Consider the following 15,415-nt stretch of genomic DNA (forward strand, 5'->3'; position numbering starts at 1 on the left):
GGAGAAGCAGAGGGACGGGGGAGGTTCAGCCTGGCCCCCCCAGCCAGAAGCTCTTCTCACCTGTCCACACCTTGCTTTGAAAGTTGAGAAACCAGGACGAGCCAAGGGCACAGCCATCCCATCCAGATGCTGCTCCTCACCCTGTCCCAAGTGTTCCCTTGGGGGTTGCAGGGCACAGGAAAGCCACAGTGATCCCTGTGGGAAGTACCAGCTCTTCTTCCTCCAGGTCAGATTTTGTCTGCAATGAAACTTGCCAGGGTCTGTCCTTGTCCTGAGAAGGGACAGGCAGAGGGAGGCAGACAAGGCAGACACAGCTGCTGTGCCCTTGCTTGGCTCCCTCTGCCTGCAGCACAGCGGCTGCTCCACCTCCTCTGCTCCTGGGAACTGCTGGGCTGCCCAGGGCACAGTCCCAGGCTTCCAAACCCTTCACCTTGAGGCAGCGAGCTGGGCACCAGAAGGGCTGTCACTGGAGTCAGGAACACTGCAGGAGAGGAATGTGTTAGAAGAAATCCTGGAACAGATGCCACGCTCAGCTCCCATCCAGAGCTCGAGGAACTGTTCATCTTGCTTCTGCCATCAACATTCACAGCTCTTCTCTGGAAGCACCAACTCAGGAACAAGATGCCTGAGGCTGCAGCAGAGCAGGGCAGAGCACTGCAAGGATTCCAGAAAAAAACCCACCTACAGCAGAAGACGAAGCTCCCAGAACATCACCAAGCAAGGCAACCCCACTTTCATCCTGCTGGCCCCATCCTGGGGAATCCAGTGTCCAGCTGAGCTGCAGAGAAGCAGAGTCCTCACTTTTGCACATTTCACACACTTATCACCAGCTCTGCAGGCACCAGGAGCCTCTGTTGTCTCTGCTGCTGATGGGAGGGAAAAGAAAACCTGGAACTTGTGACCATTACAGCAGGGACTTCTCCAAGTAAAACAGGTTTGGGTTTTGTTTGTTTGTTTCCTTTTTAGGAGGAGGACCAGTTTTCCACAGGAAGCACAAAGTCTGAACTACATCACAGTACCAAGTTTCTGCCACAGGTTTTACAGTACTTTTATTTGGGGGCAAGAGTTTTACAAGAGAAAATCAGGTAAGGCAGATCTAGAATGCACATTTTATTTAAGTAAAAAAAAAAACCAACCAGACAACACAGGTAGGGTAGACAAGAATTTTTTATATTCTGACTATACAATAATATTCTTTTCTTTTTATCCACTGCCACACTACTATAATGGATCTGGCCTAGTCTAATTTTAAGGTTGTCCAGTTAAGTTGACCGAAGACTCTTTCAACAAGTTGACCTTTACCTATTTAGAGTTTCTTCTCAGAAACATTCATATATTATACAGGATATACAGATTTTTGAAACAAGACACTTAAAAACACACACAACTATAGCTGCAACACTATCATAGCTGCATTGTAGTGATTACGTTGTTCAGCCAGCTGTAAGACTCTGTATATGTACAATTAGTTTTTATAGTGTTATTTACACAGATGGACTAAAAGCTCTTTGATCTAAAAGGTAAAGGCTCTTGTGTTTAAGTATGTGCAGTTTCATAGCCCTGTGGAAAAAAAAAACAACACACAACAACAAACCACAACAATTATATACACTGTAAACAGCACAAGGCATGAGAATCTCCTCCTACCCCAACCAATCCTGCAGGAAAGTGGATGTGCACTAATATTCCTCTTCCGCTTCAGCTCCAGCTCCTCTGGTTTTCTTGTGGATAGCACGGTTAAAGCTGTGGCAGGCAGGAACCCAGTGATTGTCATGGAGACCTAACTTACAGCCCGGGATGCCCTTCTGAGACCGGTGACAGCACATCCAGTACCCAGGCCCGTAGGGTAAAGCTTGACAGTATGGCTTGGGATGCCACCGGCAGAGGGACACGTCCCCCTTCACGTACTTCTTCTTGCACTGCTTGCAGGGGTCTTCTCTGTAGCGGGGGTCACGGACCCAGCGGGAGTCTGCTGGCCTGATGTTGTAGTACTCAATGATGAACTTGAAGTAGTAGCAAGTGCATTTTAGGGCAACCAGACTCCTGGTAGGAAGCAATCCAAAGATTTTCACGATGATGTGGTGAGGCAGGAAGGCCATATACTGCTGAGGCTCCAAGAGCTGCTGGATTTTAAACCTGGTCTCCAGAAAGTCATGCGAGACCTGCCTTTTCAAGCAGGAAGCATCAAGTACTTGCAAAGCCCCCTCTGTGGGTGGCACAGGAAGGGCAGATGGCTCTGTAGGGACACGGGTTCCGACACACGGTCTGTCAGATGCCAAAGCATCCTCATCCTCATTTTGAGCTGCTTCTCCTGGCTTTTCTTGAGTACCTTCCCGTAGCGCCTGTTGCTTGTGAGCGGCAGGCTGGTCAGCTTGGAGGAAAAACAGCCTCCCTGGGAGGGGATCTTCACTAGAACTGCAGTCAGAAAGCTTCTCTCTCCTGCATCCTTTCTCGGTCTTGGTGGCCAATATACTGATGCACAGGGGCTCCTTCCTAGCAGGGTGCAGGCTCTGCCTTGGGAAAATTCCAGGCTCTTCCAACGTACGATCACCAGGGGTGTTCTTGCTCTGCAAGGGATCTGTTGGCAGCCTGGCAGCAGCCAGGCACCCTGAGAGCAGAGCCCTGGGAGGCTCTAGCTGTGCCTCCGAGTCGCTCCTGCTGGAGGTGATGGCCAGCACTGCCTGAGCCAGCCCTGGGTTCACATTCCTCACCCCAGCATCCAACCCGGGAGGAAAGGGCTGCCGAGCAGAGGCAGCACCATCCCACAACTCAGCATCACCCAGAGGACCGCACCGCCCTCCGTACCCAGCCTCTGCCACCCCTGCCTCCTCCAAGCCATCATCCCCCAGAGCCTGGCCCCCCGAGGAGACCTTCCCCACCTCTCCCTCGGGCTGGGTGCCATTTGCCAGGAGCACCCTCCCGACGTTCCTGCGGAAGCTGTTGTTCCGCGAGAGGCTCCCGGCCTCCCGCTCGCTCTGCCGCCTCAAACACTCCGACTCCAGCTTGGCCACCATGTCCAGCACGCGCACGGGCTCGCTCTGCTGCTCACTGCCACCACAAGGTCCCTTCTCCCCGTGCACTTCGCACGCCCCGGCCGAGGAGAAGGGGTCGGAGGCAGGGAGCAGAGCTCTGGGCTGAGAGCTCAGCCTGGTGGTGGAAGCAGCCGTGCAGGACTTGGCACAGTCCACCAGCAAGGCGCTCGCCCGCTGCTCCAGGAAGGCCACCATCTCGATCACCGAGAGGGACCGGCCCGGGAACACACCCTCCCCGTTGTCATTCCCAAAATGCACTGAGCAGTGCTCGATGCCACAGGCAAAAGGCTCCGGCTGGGAGCACCTGGAGTTGGCCTCCCTCATTCTCTCCAGTTGAATTTTGGCTCTTTTAAGATCTACTGATTTTTTCCGGCGTTTCGCTGTTCTCCCGTCGATGTCCCACGTGCTCTTGATTTTCATGGAGCCCAGGCGGGTGTTGCTGCTGCACTGCTGGGCTGCAAAGAAGGCAATCTTCTCCTTGGTGTTGCCAGGTTTCACTACAGCCCAGACATCCAGAGGCCCTTCCCCTTCTTCTCCCTGGTGGATCGTGGCAGACAGGGCGTTCTTCTTTTCCCTTGCACTCGGACCATCCGCTGGACCTTTCCCGTTCATATTGCACATAGTATTTGGATAAATAATCCCCAGAAGCTTTCGAGATGGAGTCAGGAGGGAGGGTTTTGGGAAACCGTTCAGTTTGGTGCAGTTGTTGGTGTATTTCTCTTCTTGTGCTGATCTCTGATGGGTCCCAGGTGGGCCCCTCAGGGAATCCTGGCTTATTTCTGGAGATCGCTCCTTCTTCTGTAATTTGAGATATGGCTTTAAGTGCATACCAGAAACCCTAGGAAGACAGAAAGGGAAGAAGTTAGAGTTGCAAAACAGACTTGCCTGGAATTAGAGAAGGTGGCCCAGAGTAGGCACCAGCACACCACCTAATCCACATCCAGCAGCCCAAACCTCAGAGGGAACCACACAAGAAATGAAAAGCAGCACCCAAGGTTGCAACATCCAACCCTGGAGAGCTTCTTGCAGTAGGATTACGGTCTTAAGGATAGCAGAGCTCTTCCAGTCAGAGAAACCCGTTTCCAGGGAGTCACAAGAAGAAATCCTATCATTAAGCTCTGTCCCTGCAAACACAGCTACAGGTTCATTCTAGAGTTAGAGCCATCCTTCTGTCCATGCATTACTCAATCCAGTTGAAGGCACACAGGGGTCCAAGGATTTATCTTGACTTTAGATACCAGACACATAGATAGAAATATTATTTTCAGTAGGTGAAGTGCAGTTAAAGTTGAAAAGGGAAAGTACCAGGTGTAATTATATCCCCCTCACAGATCCCAGCAGATTTCTCATCTCCTAATACCACCCAAAATGAAACCTACCCTTTACTCCATCAATAATGGCAAATATGTGTGTTTTCCCATGAGGGCCCTTAGGCTAATACATCAGATGGCCCCCCAGAAACAGCCTGAGAGAAGCATCATGTCCAGCTGAATAGGACCCCTTTCAAGGGGGTGTTTTTATGGTTGAGAATTTGACAGCTGTGAAGGAGACACTTGGATGTCACTTGTACATACACCTGTACATGGTGGTTGAGCCACCATCCCTGGATGGGTTTAGAAGTCATCTATATGTAGCACTTGGGGATGTGGCTCAGTGTTGGACTTGGTAGAGTAGGGTTAATGGTTGGACTAGATGATCTTAAAGGTCTTTTCCAACCAAAGTGATTCTGCGACAGACCCAGGCACTCATTCTGTTACCTCCAATTCAAAGCTCAAAAAAGGCAGCAGCCCAGAGCACTGCCACAGAGGATGCAATTCCCAGGAGACTTCAGGCTCTTCTCCCAGGAGTATCACATAAGCATATTACAGAACCAACTACAGATGATGTTTACATAGTAATCTTTGAATTCTTCCATGCAAAGGCCTCCTTTTTGAGAGGGGGACAATCCCTGCTTGCTGGTTTCAGAACAGCAGGTTCAATGCCACGTATCACGAGCTGATATGGACACACTCAGACACTGAATGTGTCTCCCCTGACAGCCACCACCACACTGGTTGCTTTGCAATTGTGTTTCTAGCCTAAAACCAGCTTTTTATTTAAAACCTCAAGCCACAACATCTATAACGTCAAACCAAGTTATACTTGTGACACCCACAGTTCGGTGTGGATCAGATGGACATCTGCAGAGTCCACCTGGGCTGTCCCTGTCCTGCCACAGTGCCATCTGGACACACACCTACCTCGAGATGCCCCTTGTGGACACTACACAGGGCACCCATGGGGTGGGCACCCGAGGAGGAGGGAACCCAGAGCACCCACCCATTCAGCAGACCCACCTGAGCACACAGGATGGCTGTAAGAGGGAAGCCATACCAGCAGATACTGACCAAAACCACACATGGACATGCTGCATGAGTAACCTGGAGCACAGCCTGGGGACCTTCCACGTGGGATTAGCCAGGACTGAAGACCCTCCAGAGTGACCCATGGCAGAGCACCCAGGGAGCACCAATGCTTTCCCCTGAGGTTCTGGTTCCTCCTTCTGGCTCTAGTGATAAGAGGTGAAGGGATGGGTGACAAGTGTGGGGAGAGAGGTTTTGGGGAGGTACATCAGTGACAGGCTGGGTGGAGAACAGATTGAGAGCAGCCCTGAGGAGGACTTAGTGAGCTTCTCATCACCTAACACCCCCATGAGCTGGCACCATGTGCTGGCAGCCTGGAAACCTAACCATGTCCTGGGCTTCAGCACCAGCACTGTGGCCAGTAGGGCCAAGGAGGGGACTGTACCCACTGCAGGTCGAATTCTGGGATCCCCAACACAAGAAGGACATGGAGCTGTTGAAGAGAGTCCAGAGGAGGCCATAGAGATGATCCCAGGGCTGGAGCAGCTCTGCTCTGGAGACAGGCTGGGAGAGTTGGGGTGTTCAGCCTGGAGAAGAGAAGGCTCCAGGGAGACCTTAGAGCACCTTCCAGTGCCTGAAGGGGCTCCGGGAAAGCTGGGAAGGGACTTGGGACAAGGGCAGGGAGGGAGAGAACAAGAGGGAATGGTTTCAAGCTGAAAGATGGGAGATTTAGAGTGGATATGTGGAAGGAATTCTTCGTTGTGAGGGGAGACCCTGGCCCAGGTTGCCCAGAGAAGCTGTGGCTGCCCCATCCCTGGAAGTGTTGAAGGGCAGGTTGGATGGGGCCCACGCAGGGGGTCCAAATCTAGATGATCTATAAGGTCCCTTCCAACCCAAACCAGTCAGTGATTCTATGATTCTGTGATCAAGAGGAACAGCTTAATTCACCCTTCTTTGAGTGTGCTTAAATCCTAGTGGACCTCTTTGGTCCTGTGCAGTGCTCTTCAGGCTTTCTTTCAAGTTCTCTCTCCTCACATTTTGCATGAAGATCATCACCTTGCTCTTGCAACTGTCAAAACCATCTGGAGTTCACCTACAGACTGTGGGGAAAAAGAGAGGTCCTGTTCCTGCAGATACACCCACCTAGTGCTGGGGTTAAGTTTCTCCCTGTGCCTCCTGCATGCTAATTCCAGCTCTTGTTGGAACTGGGTCACCTCTCAATTTAGTCTCCTCTGCAAAATGCAATTGAGCCTGTTTGCCTTCTCAATTGGATGCTAAAAACTAAAATAATCTGATAAAAATAGAACTTCAGGGTGCTGAAACAGATGAATAAGAGAGCATGGGGAATCAAGGCTGCAACAGTCTGTTCCAGCCTCATTTTCCAGAGGGTCTGGTTGCATTTGATAGCTGAACAGGATCAGGCCATTGATGTGCTAAGGCCAGAGCCCAGCCCAGAAAAGCAGCAGGTGAACCACTGCAGGAAGCTGCTGCAGAGAATGGTGCTTGCAGGACTCCTTTCCCAATCCAGAAGGGCATTTTGGAGCTGTGCTTTCCAGGCTAAAGGGAAAAAGAAATGCTCTGATGGCTGCTCACCAGTGTACCCCGGGGAGAAGATATTAGTGGGAAGGTGGTGAGACCCTGGCCCAGGTTGCCCAGAGAAGCTGTGGCTGCCCCATCCCTGGCAGTGTTGAAGGGCAGGTTGGATGGGGCTTGGAGCAGCCTGGGCTGGTGGGAGGTGTCCCTGCCTGTGTAGGGGGGTTGGGACTGGATGATCTTTAAGGTCCCTTCCAAGTCAAACCATCCTGTGATTCTATGACTCCAATTAAACTCAGGACTTTGCATGTTGAAATCTCACGAGCTGGGAGCAGAAGATCAAATTTACTTCATGATTTTTTTATGCCAGGGTGTTTGAAAGATGAGCTGAAGGTATTTTTAAAAGGCTTTCTTCCAAGCAGTTTTCAGGAATCCAGCAGGACAATCAGTACAACACCCTTCATTAAGAGAAGCTGCAAACAAAGGTGAGACCAGGTATTATAGGAAGGAAAACAGGAGTAAACTGGTTACCCCAACATGTTCAGAGGACACGTTTAGCCAGCAAAGTTGGTTCAGCTGCTCCCTGCTATTTCTGGTCTGTGGAGAAAGACAAAGGGTAGAGTTCTGCCTCACCTATTACTGATTTCTCCTTTAAGGTTTTATTTCCTCCTGTGTTTCAGTTAGTCTCTGGCTCAGCCAACAATACCATTTAAGGTTGAAAAGTTCTAATTTACATAACAAAATTATGCCTTAGTCAGAAGTTTTTACTGCCAGAGTAATTGCTTCATTTGAATTCAGAGTTCAGTTCATTGCACTGTTTTAATGGATCCAGATTTAAAGAAAACCTTCAGTTAATAACTTCAGACAGCTCTAAAGGAGCCCTGCTAACTCCACCTGATCAGCTGAATCATAGGGCCACCCTCACCTCCCAGTTTTTGGGCAGTGGGGAGGAGAATTTCCATTTTAAGAGGGATGTTTGTAACAGATCTTCCCTAAAATGGAGTAAAACAAAAGCAGCCCCCATACCATTTTGCTGTGAACATGAAGAAATAAGAACTCTTAGGCAAATTCAGCTTCTCCCCTGCATGTCAGCAGCACATTTCATTTCCAGCTCCTGGAACTGGAACAAAGCTCCCCAGCAGAAATTGCTTTGAAGATGAACCAGAGCTCAGTCCCCACCCACAGACTACCTTATTTCTGCAACACTTCAGTGCTGGCAAGCAGAGAATCATGGCAGCTGCAGGTAAGTTTTAAAATATTTTAAAACACCAAAAATAGCTGTTAAAAGGTGAAGTCAGTGACAATTCCCTTTGATACTTAATTCCAGAGTAATTCTGTTTGCTTTCCTCCACCCTCTGAGTTACCAAGCTTCTAACTTTATCTTCAGAGACAACAACTCTTCAGAAGTTCAGGGAGGAAGCATGAAAGGTTTTCATTCCCAAACGTGTGGTTTTGAATTGCTGATAAGAGATAAATCTGCCAAGAATCATCAGCACCAAAACAACCAGCAGTGCTGCCTTAAAACTGTTATTCCAGCCTTAAGCTGCTGAAATAAAAGGGCCAGTTTTTCTATTTCTAACCAGCCATGTCTGAAAACCAGGATAGTTACACTTCTGGAATGACACTGCTGTTTTCACAAGTCATAACTACAGCTTGTTTCCACTGCAGCTTTACCCAGTTAGTTACTATGTGGGATTGACATTTGGATTGATATAGAAATCTATGCCTTTATAGATGCACAGACACACACAACCCCCCCCTCCTGTCCCTGCTGAAGGGAAGCCCCAGGAGCTGCTGTACCAAGCTGGCCAGAATCTTCACAGAAACACGAATGTTCAGGGTTGGAAGGGAGCTCTGGAGATCATCCAGTCCAACCCCCCTGCTAGAACACGACCTCCTAGAGCAGATCCCACAGGAACACGGCCAGGTGGGGTTGGAATGTCTCCAGGGATGGAGACTCCACAGCCTCCCTGAGCAGGCTGTCCCAGGGCTCTGTAACACTCAGAGTAAAGGAGTGTTTTCTTATGTGCTCATTGCCTCTTGTCCTGTCACTGGGCACCACTGAGAAGAGTTTGGCCCCACCTTCCTGACACCTCCTGTAGATATTTATAAGCATTGATGAGATCCTCCCTCAGCCTCCTTCTCTCTAAGCTAAACAGCCCCAGCTCTCTCAGCCTTTCCTCCTATGACAGATGCTTTCTGCATCACTCTGCATTTGAACAACCTTCTAAATCCCTGCAGCCTAACAGTAATATATTTATGTTAGTGGAAGCTCCAAAGCTGGAGGAAAAACTGGTAGAAAAGGCTCCATTTTAACACCACTTTTCTAGGGTCCAGAGAGTCTACACACCCTCTGCTGCATCTGGGTCAGGGACTCTCATGATGTTCTGTGAAGCCAAAAGATTTCCTCTGGCCAGCAAAAGCAACAACAACAAGAAGCGTGATCTGCTCAGACAGCACATTCACACTGCAAGTTTGCTGCACAAAGCGCCAGAAGGTTTTACTCAGGCGAAAATTTCAATCAAAACCCCAAAGTTTCCTGTGGATTTCTTTTTGTAAACACTTAACTCCAGTCAACAAAAGTTCCTAGCATTGCTGACTGCACACGCAGTGCCAACTACAACTCTGAAAAAAAAACCCCTCAGGACACACTAGCATAAGGCAGAAGCCAAAAAAAAAAAAAAAAAAAACAGGAGGGGGGAGGAAGAAAAAAAGCTAACAATAAAAACCCACACCAAGCATAACCTCTGGCAAGGCATTCCTCTTCCCTGGCATCCCATTTCCCTCTCTATAAAGCCTAACTCCTCTGTAAAGGACCCAATTATGAAGGACTAAGTACTGGATGGTCAACCACTTGTTATTTCTGGAAGGACTCGGTGGATCCTCCGGGCTCCATCTCCACTGCCATTTCCATCCCCTCTGCACTGGCGGGGCAAGGCAAAGCAGACAGACAGCTGCTTCAAAAGCATTCCATGGATTCTGCTGGGGAGGGAAAGTCCCAGCTGAGCAGCCAGGATGGACGATGCTCTGCTACTCACTGGAGCTTGAAAAGCTAACAATAAAAACCCACACCAAGCATAACCTCTGGCAAGGCATTCCTCTTCCCTGGCATCCCATTTCCCTCTCTATAAAGCCTAACTCCTCTGTAAAGGACCCAATTATGAAGGACTAAGTACTGGATGGTCAACCACTTGTTATTTCTGGAAGGACTCGGTGGATCCTCCGGGCTCCATCTCCACTGCCATTTCCATCCCCTCTGCACTGGCGGGGCAAGGCAAAGCAGACAGACAGCTGCTTCAAAAGCATTCCATGGATTCTGCTGGGGAGGGAAAGTCCCAGCTGAGTAGCCAGGATGGACGATGCTCTGCTACTCACTGGAGCTTGTTCTGGCACGTGGCAAGTGTCCAAGCTTAGGGAAAGGCGGGTTGGGAAGCACAATGCTCCAGACCAGGGGTGGGTTTGACTTCGGCAGCTGCAGAGGCATCCGATTTCCAGACAACCCACTCCTTTGCAGCAATAACTTCGTATCAAAGCAACTGCTTCTGACTCATCTCCTAACACCAGCAAAATTGCCTCTCATATCAATCAGAGGGTGAGGATTATCGTGGGCTTGGAGGGTAAACAGAGGGTATTGGATTCTTCACTTGAGTAACCAGCCTGGGCTTAGGAAGCAGGAGCAAGCTGAACACGTGGGGCAGAGCTGGCCCGCAAGAGCTGAGGAGCTAAATGCAAAGTAGGCACCTAACACTTAACTGTAGATCCCCCACCACTTATTCACCCACATCAGATGTTCAAATAACCTGACTTTGCAGGGGACAACACCCAAACAGAGCTGTGCGCAGGAGGGGCCGTAAAATCCAACCCACAGGAACTCCACCATCTGCACCCAGCAGAAGCCCTGGGTGGCAGGTTGCACATCCAAGCCCCACAGGCAGAGACGACTCCAGTTTGAGGGCGCCCACCCATGAATAAGTTTTGAACACCTCTTAAAAGCCACCAGACACACACACACGCCCTCCCGCAGAACGCGGAGCAGCCCCAGCAACTTTCCCAACGTTGCAGAGGAAGCAGCGAAGCCCTGTTGCTCCACCAGCTTTTTGTGTAAAACCACTGACCATGAAGTGAGTGACGCAGGAGCAATTCTTAGTTGAGCCTGAGGAAGCTCAAACCCGTGCTCCCTGCCTCCCAGCCACACGCTACAGATGACACAGGGATGACACAAAGCAGAGAACAAAATCAGCTGAAATCCAGGCTCAAAGAGCAGTGCAGTCCTATAAGCTTTTGAAGACTATCTAGTCTTTTATATAACTTAAACAGCTTACCAGCCCCTGGGGGAGTTGAAAGTGAATGATGATCAGAAGTCCCTTCCAACCTATATTATAGGATAGCTGTATTCAGTACGATAGTTTACAACATACTTAACTTTCCTCAACATATGCTCATAAAAGGCTTTTCTGGGGAAGCAGGGATCTGCCTGCCACCTACAAACAGGTTTAGGAAGACAGACGCTTGAATCCTGCCCCTAAATTTCAGGTAACAGTTAAAGGTAGTAGGGACTATATTGTTAAATGCCCATTTTAGGCAGGTCAGATGGGGCTCTGAGCAACTTGATCTAGTGGGGCGTGTCCCTACCAATGCAGAGGAGGTTGGATCTAGATAATCTCAAAGGTCCCTTCCAACCCAAACCATTCTATGATGGTGTTAAAAAGGTTAAACTGCTCCCAAAACATGTAGCTCCAAGATGATGGGATAGCAGGAATACTTGTGGTAGAACAGGCTAAGATGAGAAGGAATCACACCAGTCATTTGGGAGAAGGACAGCAAGAAAAAAAATAAAGTGGTGGTTTTACAGGACCTCTGCCAAAACCTGCTCAGAACAGCACAGATACATAGTGAGATGTTTCCTCCTAGAAAGGTTTTCTCTTCTTTGATTTAACATTTATTTTCTTATTAACCATCCAAGGACTAAGATCCTTCTGGATTTCACAGTGCAAGGAATTTCTTCCAACAGTTAACGAACCAACACAACGTGATGCTATTTTGTCTTCCCTTTTGTGCAGACATAATGAGAACACATGAAAGGTTATAGAAATTAACCTTGGACCACAATATCATTAAGAGACTCAGCACTCAAAAGAAAGAGTAAGCAGAGGTGGATCTGAAGGCAAGTCACCAGGTTGCTCTTTTGAAACTCAAGACTGAAAGGAACTGGTTCATGAAGCCAGCTTTGCTGCAGCCAGCACAACCCAGCAGTTATTCTCCAGGAGTCAAAAGGTGTTCTCACTATCAAGAACACAACCCAAAGAAGAACAGAAGAAACCCCAACCTCAACATGTTCCTTCTTTGGGAAGGATACAAGAAGCAGACAGAGGTTTCAAGTCACATCGCTTGAGAAGTTGTATCTTGGAGGCCAAAAAGTGTAGGAATAAATGTGGGAACCAGTGCAGCATCAAGTACCCACAAAGTTACTTAAAAACAAAGCAGTTAAAAGTTCTTCAGTTTGTGAGAAAAAACAGGGAGAGAATCAGGGCTGCAAGCAAGGTCAGGGCAGAGATTAAGAGTACTCTAGGTACAGCACAAAACACTAAATTTGACTTTGCAGCATTTTTAAGGAGGGGTGATAAGGGTGATCACGAGGGCACAAGTCCAGGGGTTCATCTGAACAAGAACATTGGCAGAGGGAGGATTAAAAAGCTTCACAGAAGTCCTGAGGAGTGGCTCATCTCAGTTTTAGAATCCAAAATAGATAGGTTTAGAAACTGCCGGCCAAGAAGCAAGATTTATAAACCTCTTGAAAGGCAACAATATGAGTTAATAAAACATATGGCACATTGGAGGTGGCACTGCAGGGGAGAAAGGGAGGAAAACTGCAGCCTCTCCAGGGATGGCAGCCTGACTTCAATATAAAGGTGCTTTGCAAGCAAAGAGGATTAAAGTGACACAAAGAAAAAGGGGAAAGAGGGAATAGTTCAATATGCCAGAATAACCAGAAGGTTCTCAAAAAAAAAAAAAAAAAAGTGATCTTTTTAGAGAAATGTACTATGTCTTACTCACATGGACTTCAGAAGGCACATGTAGATTTACTAGTTAAGACAGATTGGCAGAGGAATAGGAACACAGACAAAGGAGCTGGTTTAGCAGCAGACAGCCCCAGGTGATGCTGAATAAGAGAATATCAGCCTGGAAACCAAAGACACGCCTCAAGAATCAGCCCTAAGAACACTCTGATTTTGTTAGGAATGACCTCAGTACAAATCCTACAGTTGCACCCACAGAAAGGAAAGGCATTACCAGCACAGCAGAGGCACCAAGAGCCACAGAAACAGAGGAGAGTCTTGAAGTTCAGATGGTGATGCACCAGAAAGGTGAACACCAAGAGGTTTTGGAGTTAATTAAGAAAGGTACACTGGCCACTATAGACACATTTATGAGACAAAGGCAAGTAGAGGTGATTTAAGTGATATATTTAAGGCAGCAGTAAAAAGCTCTCCTGCCAGATCTGCTCTGAGAGCAGCATATGCTTTTTGCCATGACTCAGAGAAGATTCATCCAGACTGAGAACGATGATGACAGTCGTTATTCAAGAAGCTACTAACTTGGGTCATTTAGCACAGCAAAACCACAGGCAAGGGTATACAACCACATTTTAAAGAACACAGCAGAAGAGGTAAACCACAGAAAATAAGAAGCAGTCCTTACACACACAAAAAAAGGAACACAAGCTCAAACGAGTAAGTTGGCATGAATGTGCAGCCTGGGAATCAAAAGAAGGTTCCTAATTGCACAGATAGATCTGTCATCTTCAATAATGGCTTAATCTACAGGAGGAGAGAAGAAAAGGAAGTATTTTCCAGCACTAACTTAGGAAGACAGTAACACAGCAAGTATATGCTGTCTACACAACCACAAAGACCAAAGGTTAAAGTTTGATTTAAATCCACGCAGCTTTGGGAAACCAGAAAGCTGGCTCTCTTGCTCCAGTCTGAGGAAGTTTAAGTGTCTTGGTTTCAGTAAAAGAAAAAGATACATATATTTTCAAGTAGCTTGAACTCAAACTGACATGGTTCTTGCATTTGCATAAGGACAAGTTGTTCTGTGCAGTGTTCCTATAAGGAAACACAGTGAGAGGCGTTCACTTAATTGTCACATAAGCACAAGTGTTTGAAATCAATCGTGCATTTCTTCTTAATAAGAGACACAGGAGTGTGAGCACTACCAAATCTGAGCTTAAACTAATCTAATTACTTACTCCATAGCAAGACAAACCACAACGATTGCCAGTATTTCCACTGGCTTTAAGCTGACTGCATGTTTTAAAGCCTACTATGACAAGCCAATCTCTGATTAAGTTTTCCTTCAAAGCCATGTTCCCAAATTAATGTACAGCTGTTGCTAAAAAACCCCAAGATTTCTCCCAGTACAGTACCAGCTGTAGTTGTCATTATCAAATAAAAATGTCAAAGAACATTTCTGCCCTGAAGCCATTACAACATTTCACTTCATCACCATCTGAAAGTAAGAACTCAGATCAAATATTTGAGCGACAGGCAAGACAATAGGAAAATAAGGGGATGGTTCAATCAGTGCTAAATATTTAACTACAGGCAGAGCAGCCAGTCTGTTCATACCGTTTGACTTGATGGAAGGTGGAGGATGTGGAATTCAGTGGTTCCCTGTGGAGGCCAGCTCTGCAGGAACTCTTCATGGTAACTACCTCTCCAGCTAAGGCACGCCGTCACAGCCAGTCCATCCTGGGTTACAAACAAAGCTGCCCCATCAGCTCTCCTGGCCCCACACAGAGCTTCACCATGTCTCTGCCACCTAGAAACTGAACAAACAAGAGGTACATAAGATGATCATGTTGAAGCACAGCAGCAATTGACCACAAGTGATCAGGACCAGGACTCTTCCCCAAAAGAAAATAAACATACACACAAATATATGCATTTGTATATAGAAGATTATATATAAAAATATAAAAGAACTTAACATCATAGTGCCATTAATTGCATCTAGATTTCTGAACACTATTCAAATACAAATGCACTCTCCTCACAACAGCCTGTCTAGACATAAAATGCTTCTTCACCTTGTATATGACTGCAGCACTACCTTGGCACCTCTGGTGGAACACGCTGTCCTCCCATGCAAACAGGACGCACAAGATCCTTCTGCTTGTTAGCACCACATCAAGCACATCAAGCTTTGGAGGGAAATGGCTGCTAGCAGTAAGATTTGACCCTGCCAGGAGTTACGTTAGCTTTCTAATCAAAATAACGTGGTGGATTTCACACAGGACAAAAAACAAGCCACCCTGCAGCCTCCGAGCCTCGTGAAAACCGCCCCGTCTTTGCATCACGCACAGATAAGGCAGCAGATTTCACCAAAACAAAAGTGTTCTGCAGTATCTCTCACTCATGCTAGGTTGCTGCCTTGTCCTTGGAGTGGGCACAGTTACCAGTGCTTTAACGTTGCTTTGACGGTGGAAAAACAACCACCTTTGAGTTG

At 47.7% G+C, this 15,415-nt stretch overlaps 1 protein-coding gene across 1 annotated transcript; it reads right to left on the reverse strand.

Moving 5' to 3' along the window:
* Positions 1–1,152: 1,152 nt before the first annotated feature.
* On the reverse strand, positions 1,153–14,612 carry FBXO34 (F-box protein 34). Its single transcript, XM_009996450.1, has 2 exons — positions 14,536–14,612; positions 1,153–3,870 (listed from the first exon to the last, which is right to left on the reverse strand). Exons 1-2 carry the CDS (start codon positions 14,610–14,612, stop codon positions 1,680–1,682), a joined length of 2,268 nt encoding a protein of 755 aa, XP_009994752.1. The 3' UTR covers positions 1,153–1,679.
* Between the last annotated feature and the right edge of the window lie 803 nt (positions 14,613–15,415).

The sequence above is a fragment of the Chaetura pelagica genome, unplaced genomic scaffold (assembly GCF_000747805.2).
Source record: "Chaetura pelagica isolate M959 unplaced genomic scaffold, ChaPel_1.0 scaffold274, whole genome shotgun sequence".
In the NCBI taxonomy this organism is placed as follows: Eukaryota; Metazoa; Chordata; class Aves; order Apodiformes; family Apodidae; genus Chaetura; species Chaetura pelagica.

Excerpts from the sequence above, each read along its gene's own strand:
- FBXO34 (XM_009996450.1), bottom strand. The coding sequence starts at position 14,612 with ATGAAGAGTTCCTGCAGAGCTGGCCTCCACAGGGAACCACTGAATTCC. Across the intron at positions 3,871-14,535 it reads ACCTTCCATCAAGTCAAACG|GGTTTCTGGTATGCACTTAA; the intron begins GTATGAACAGAC and ends CTGTCTTCCTAG.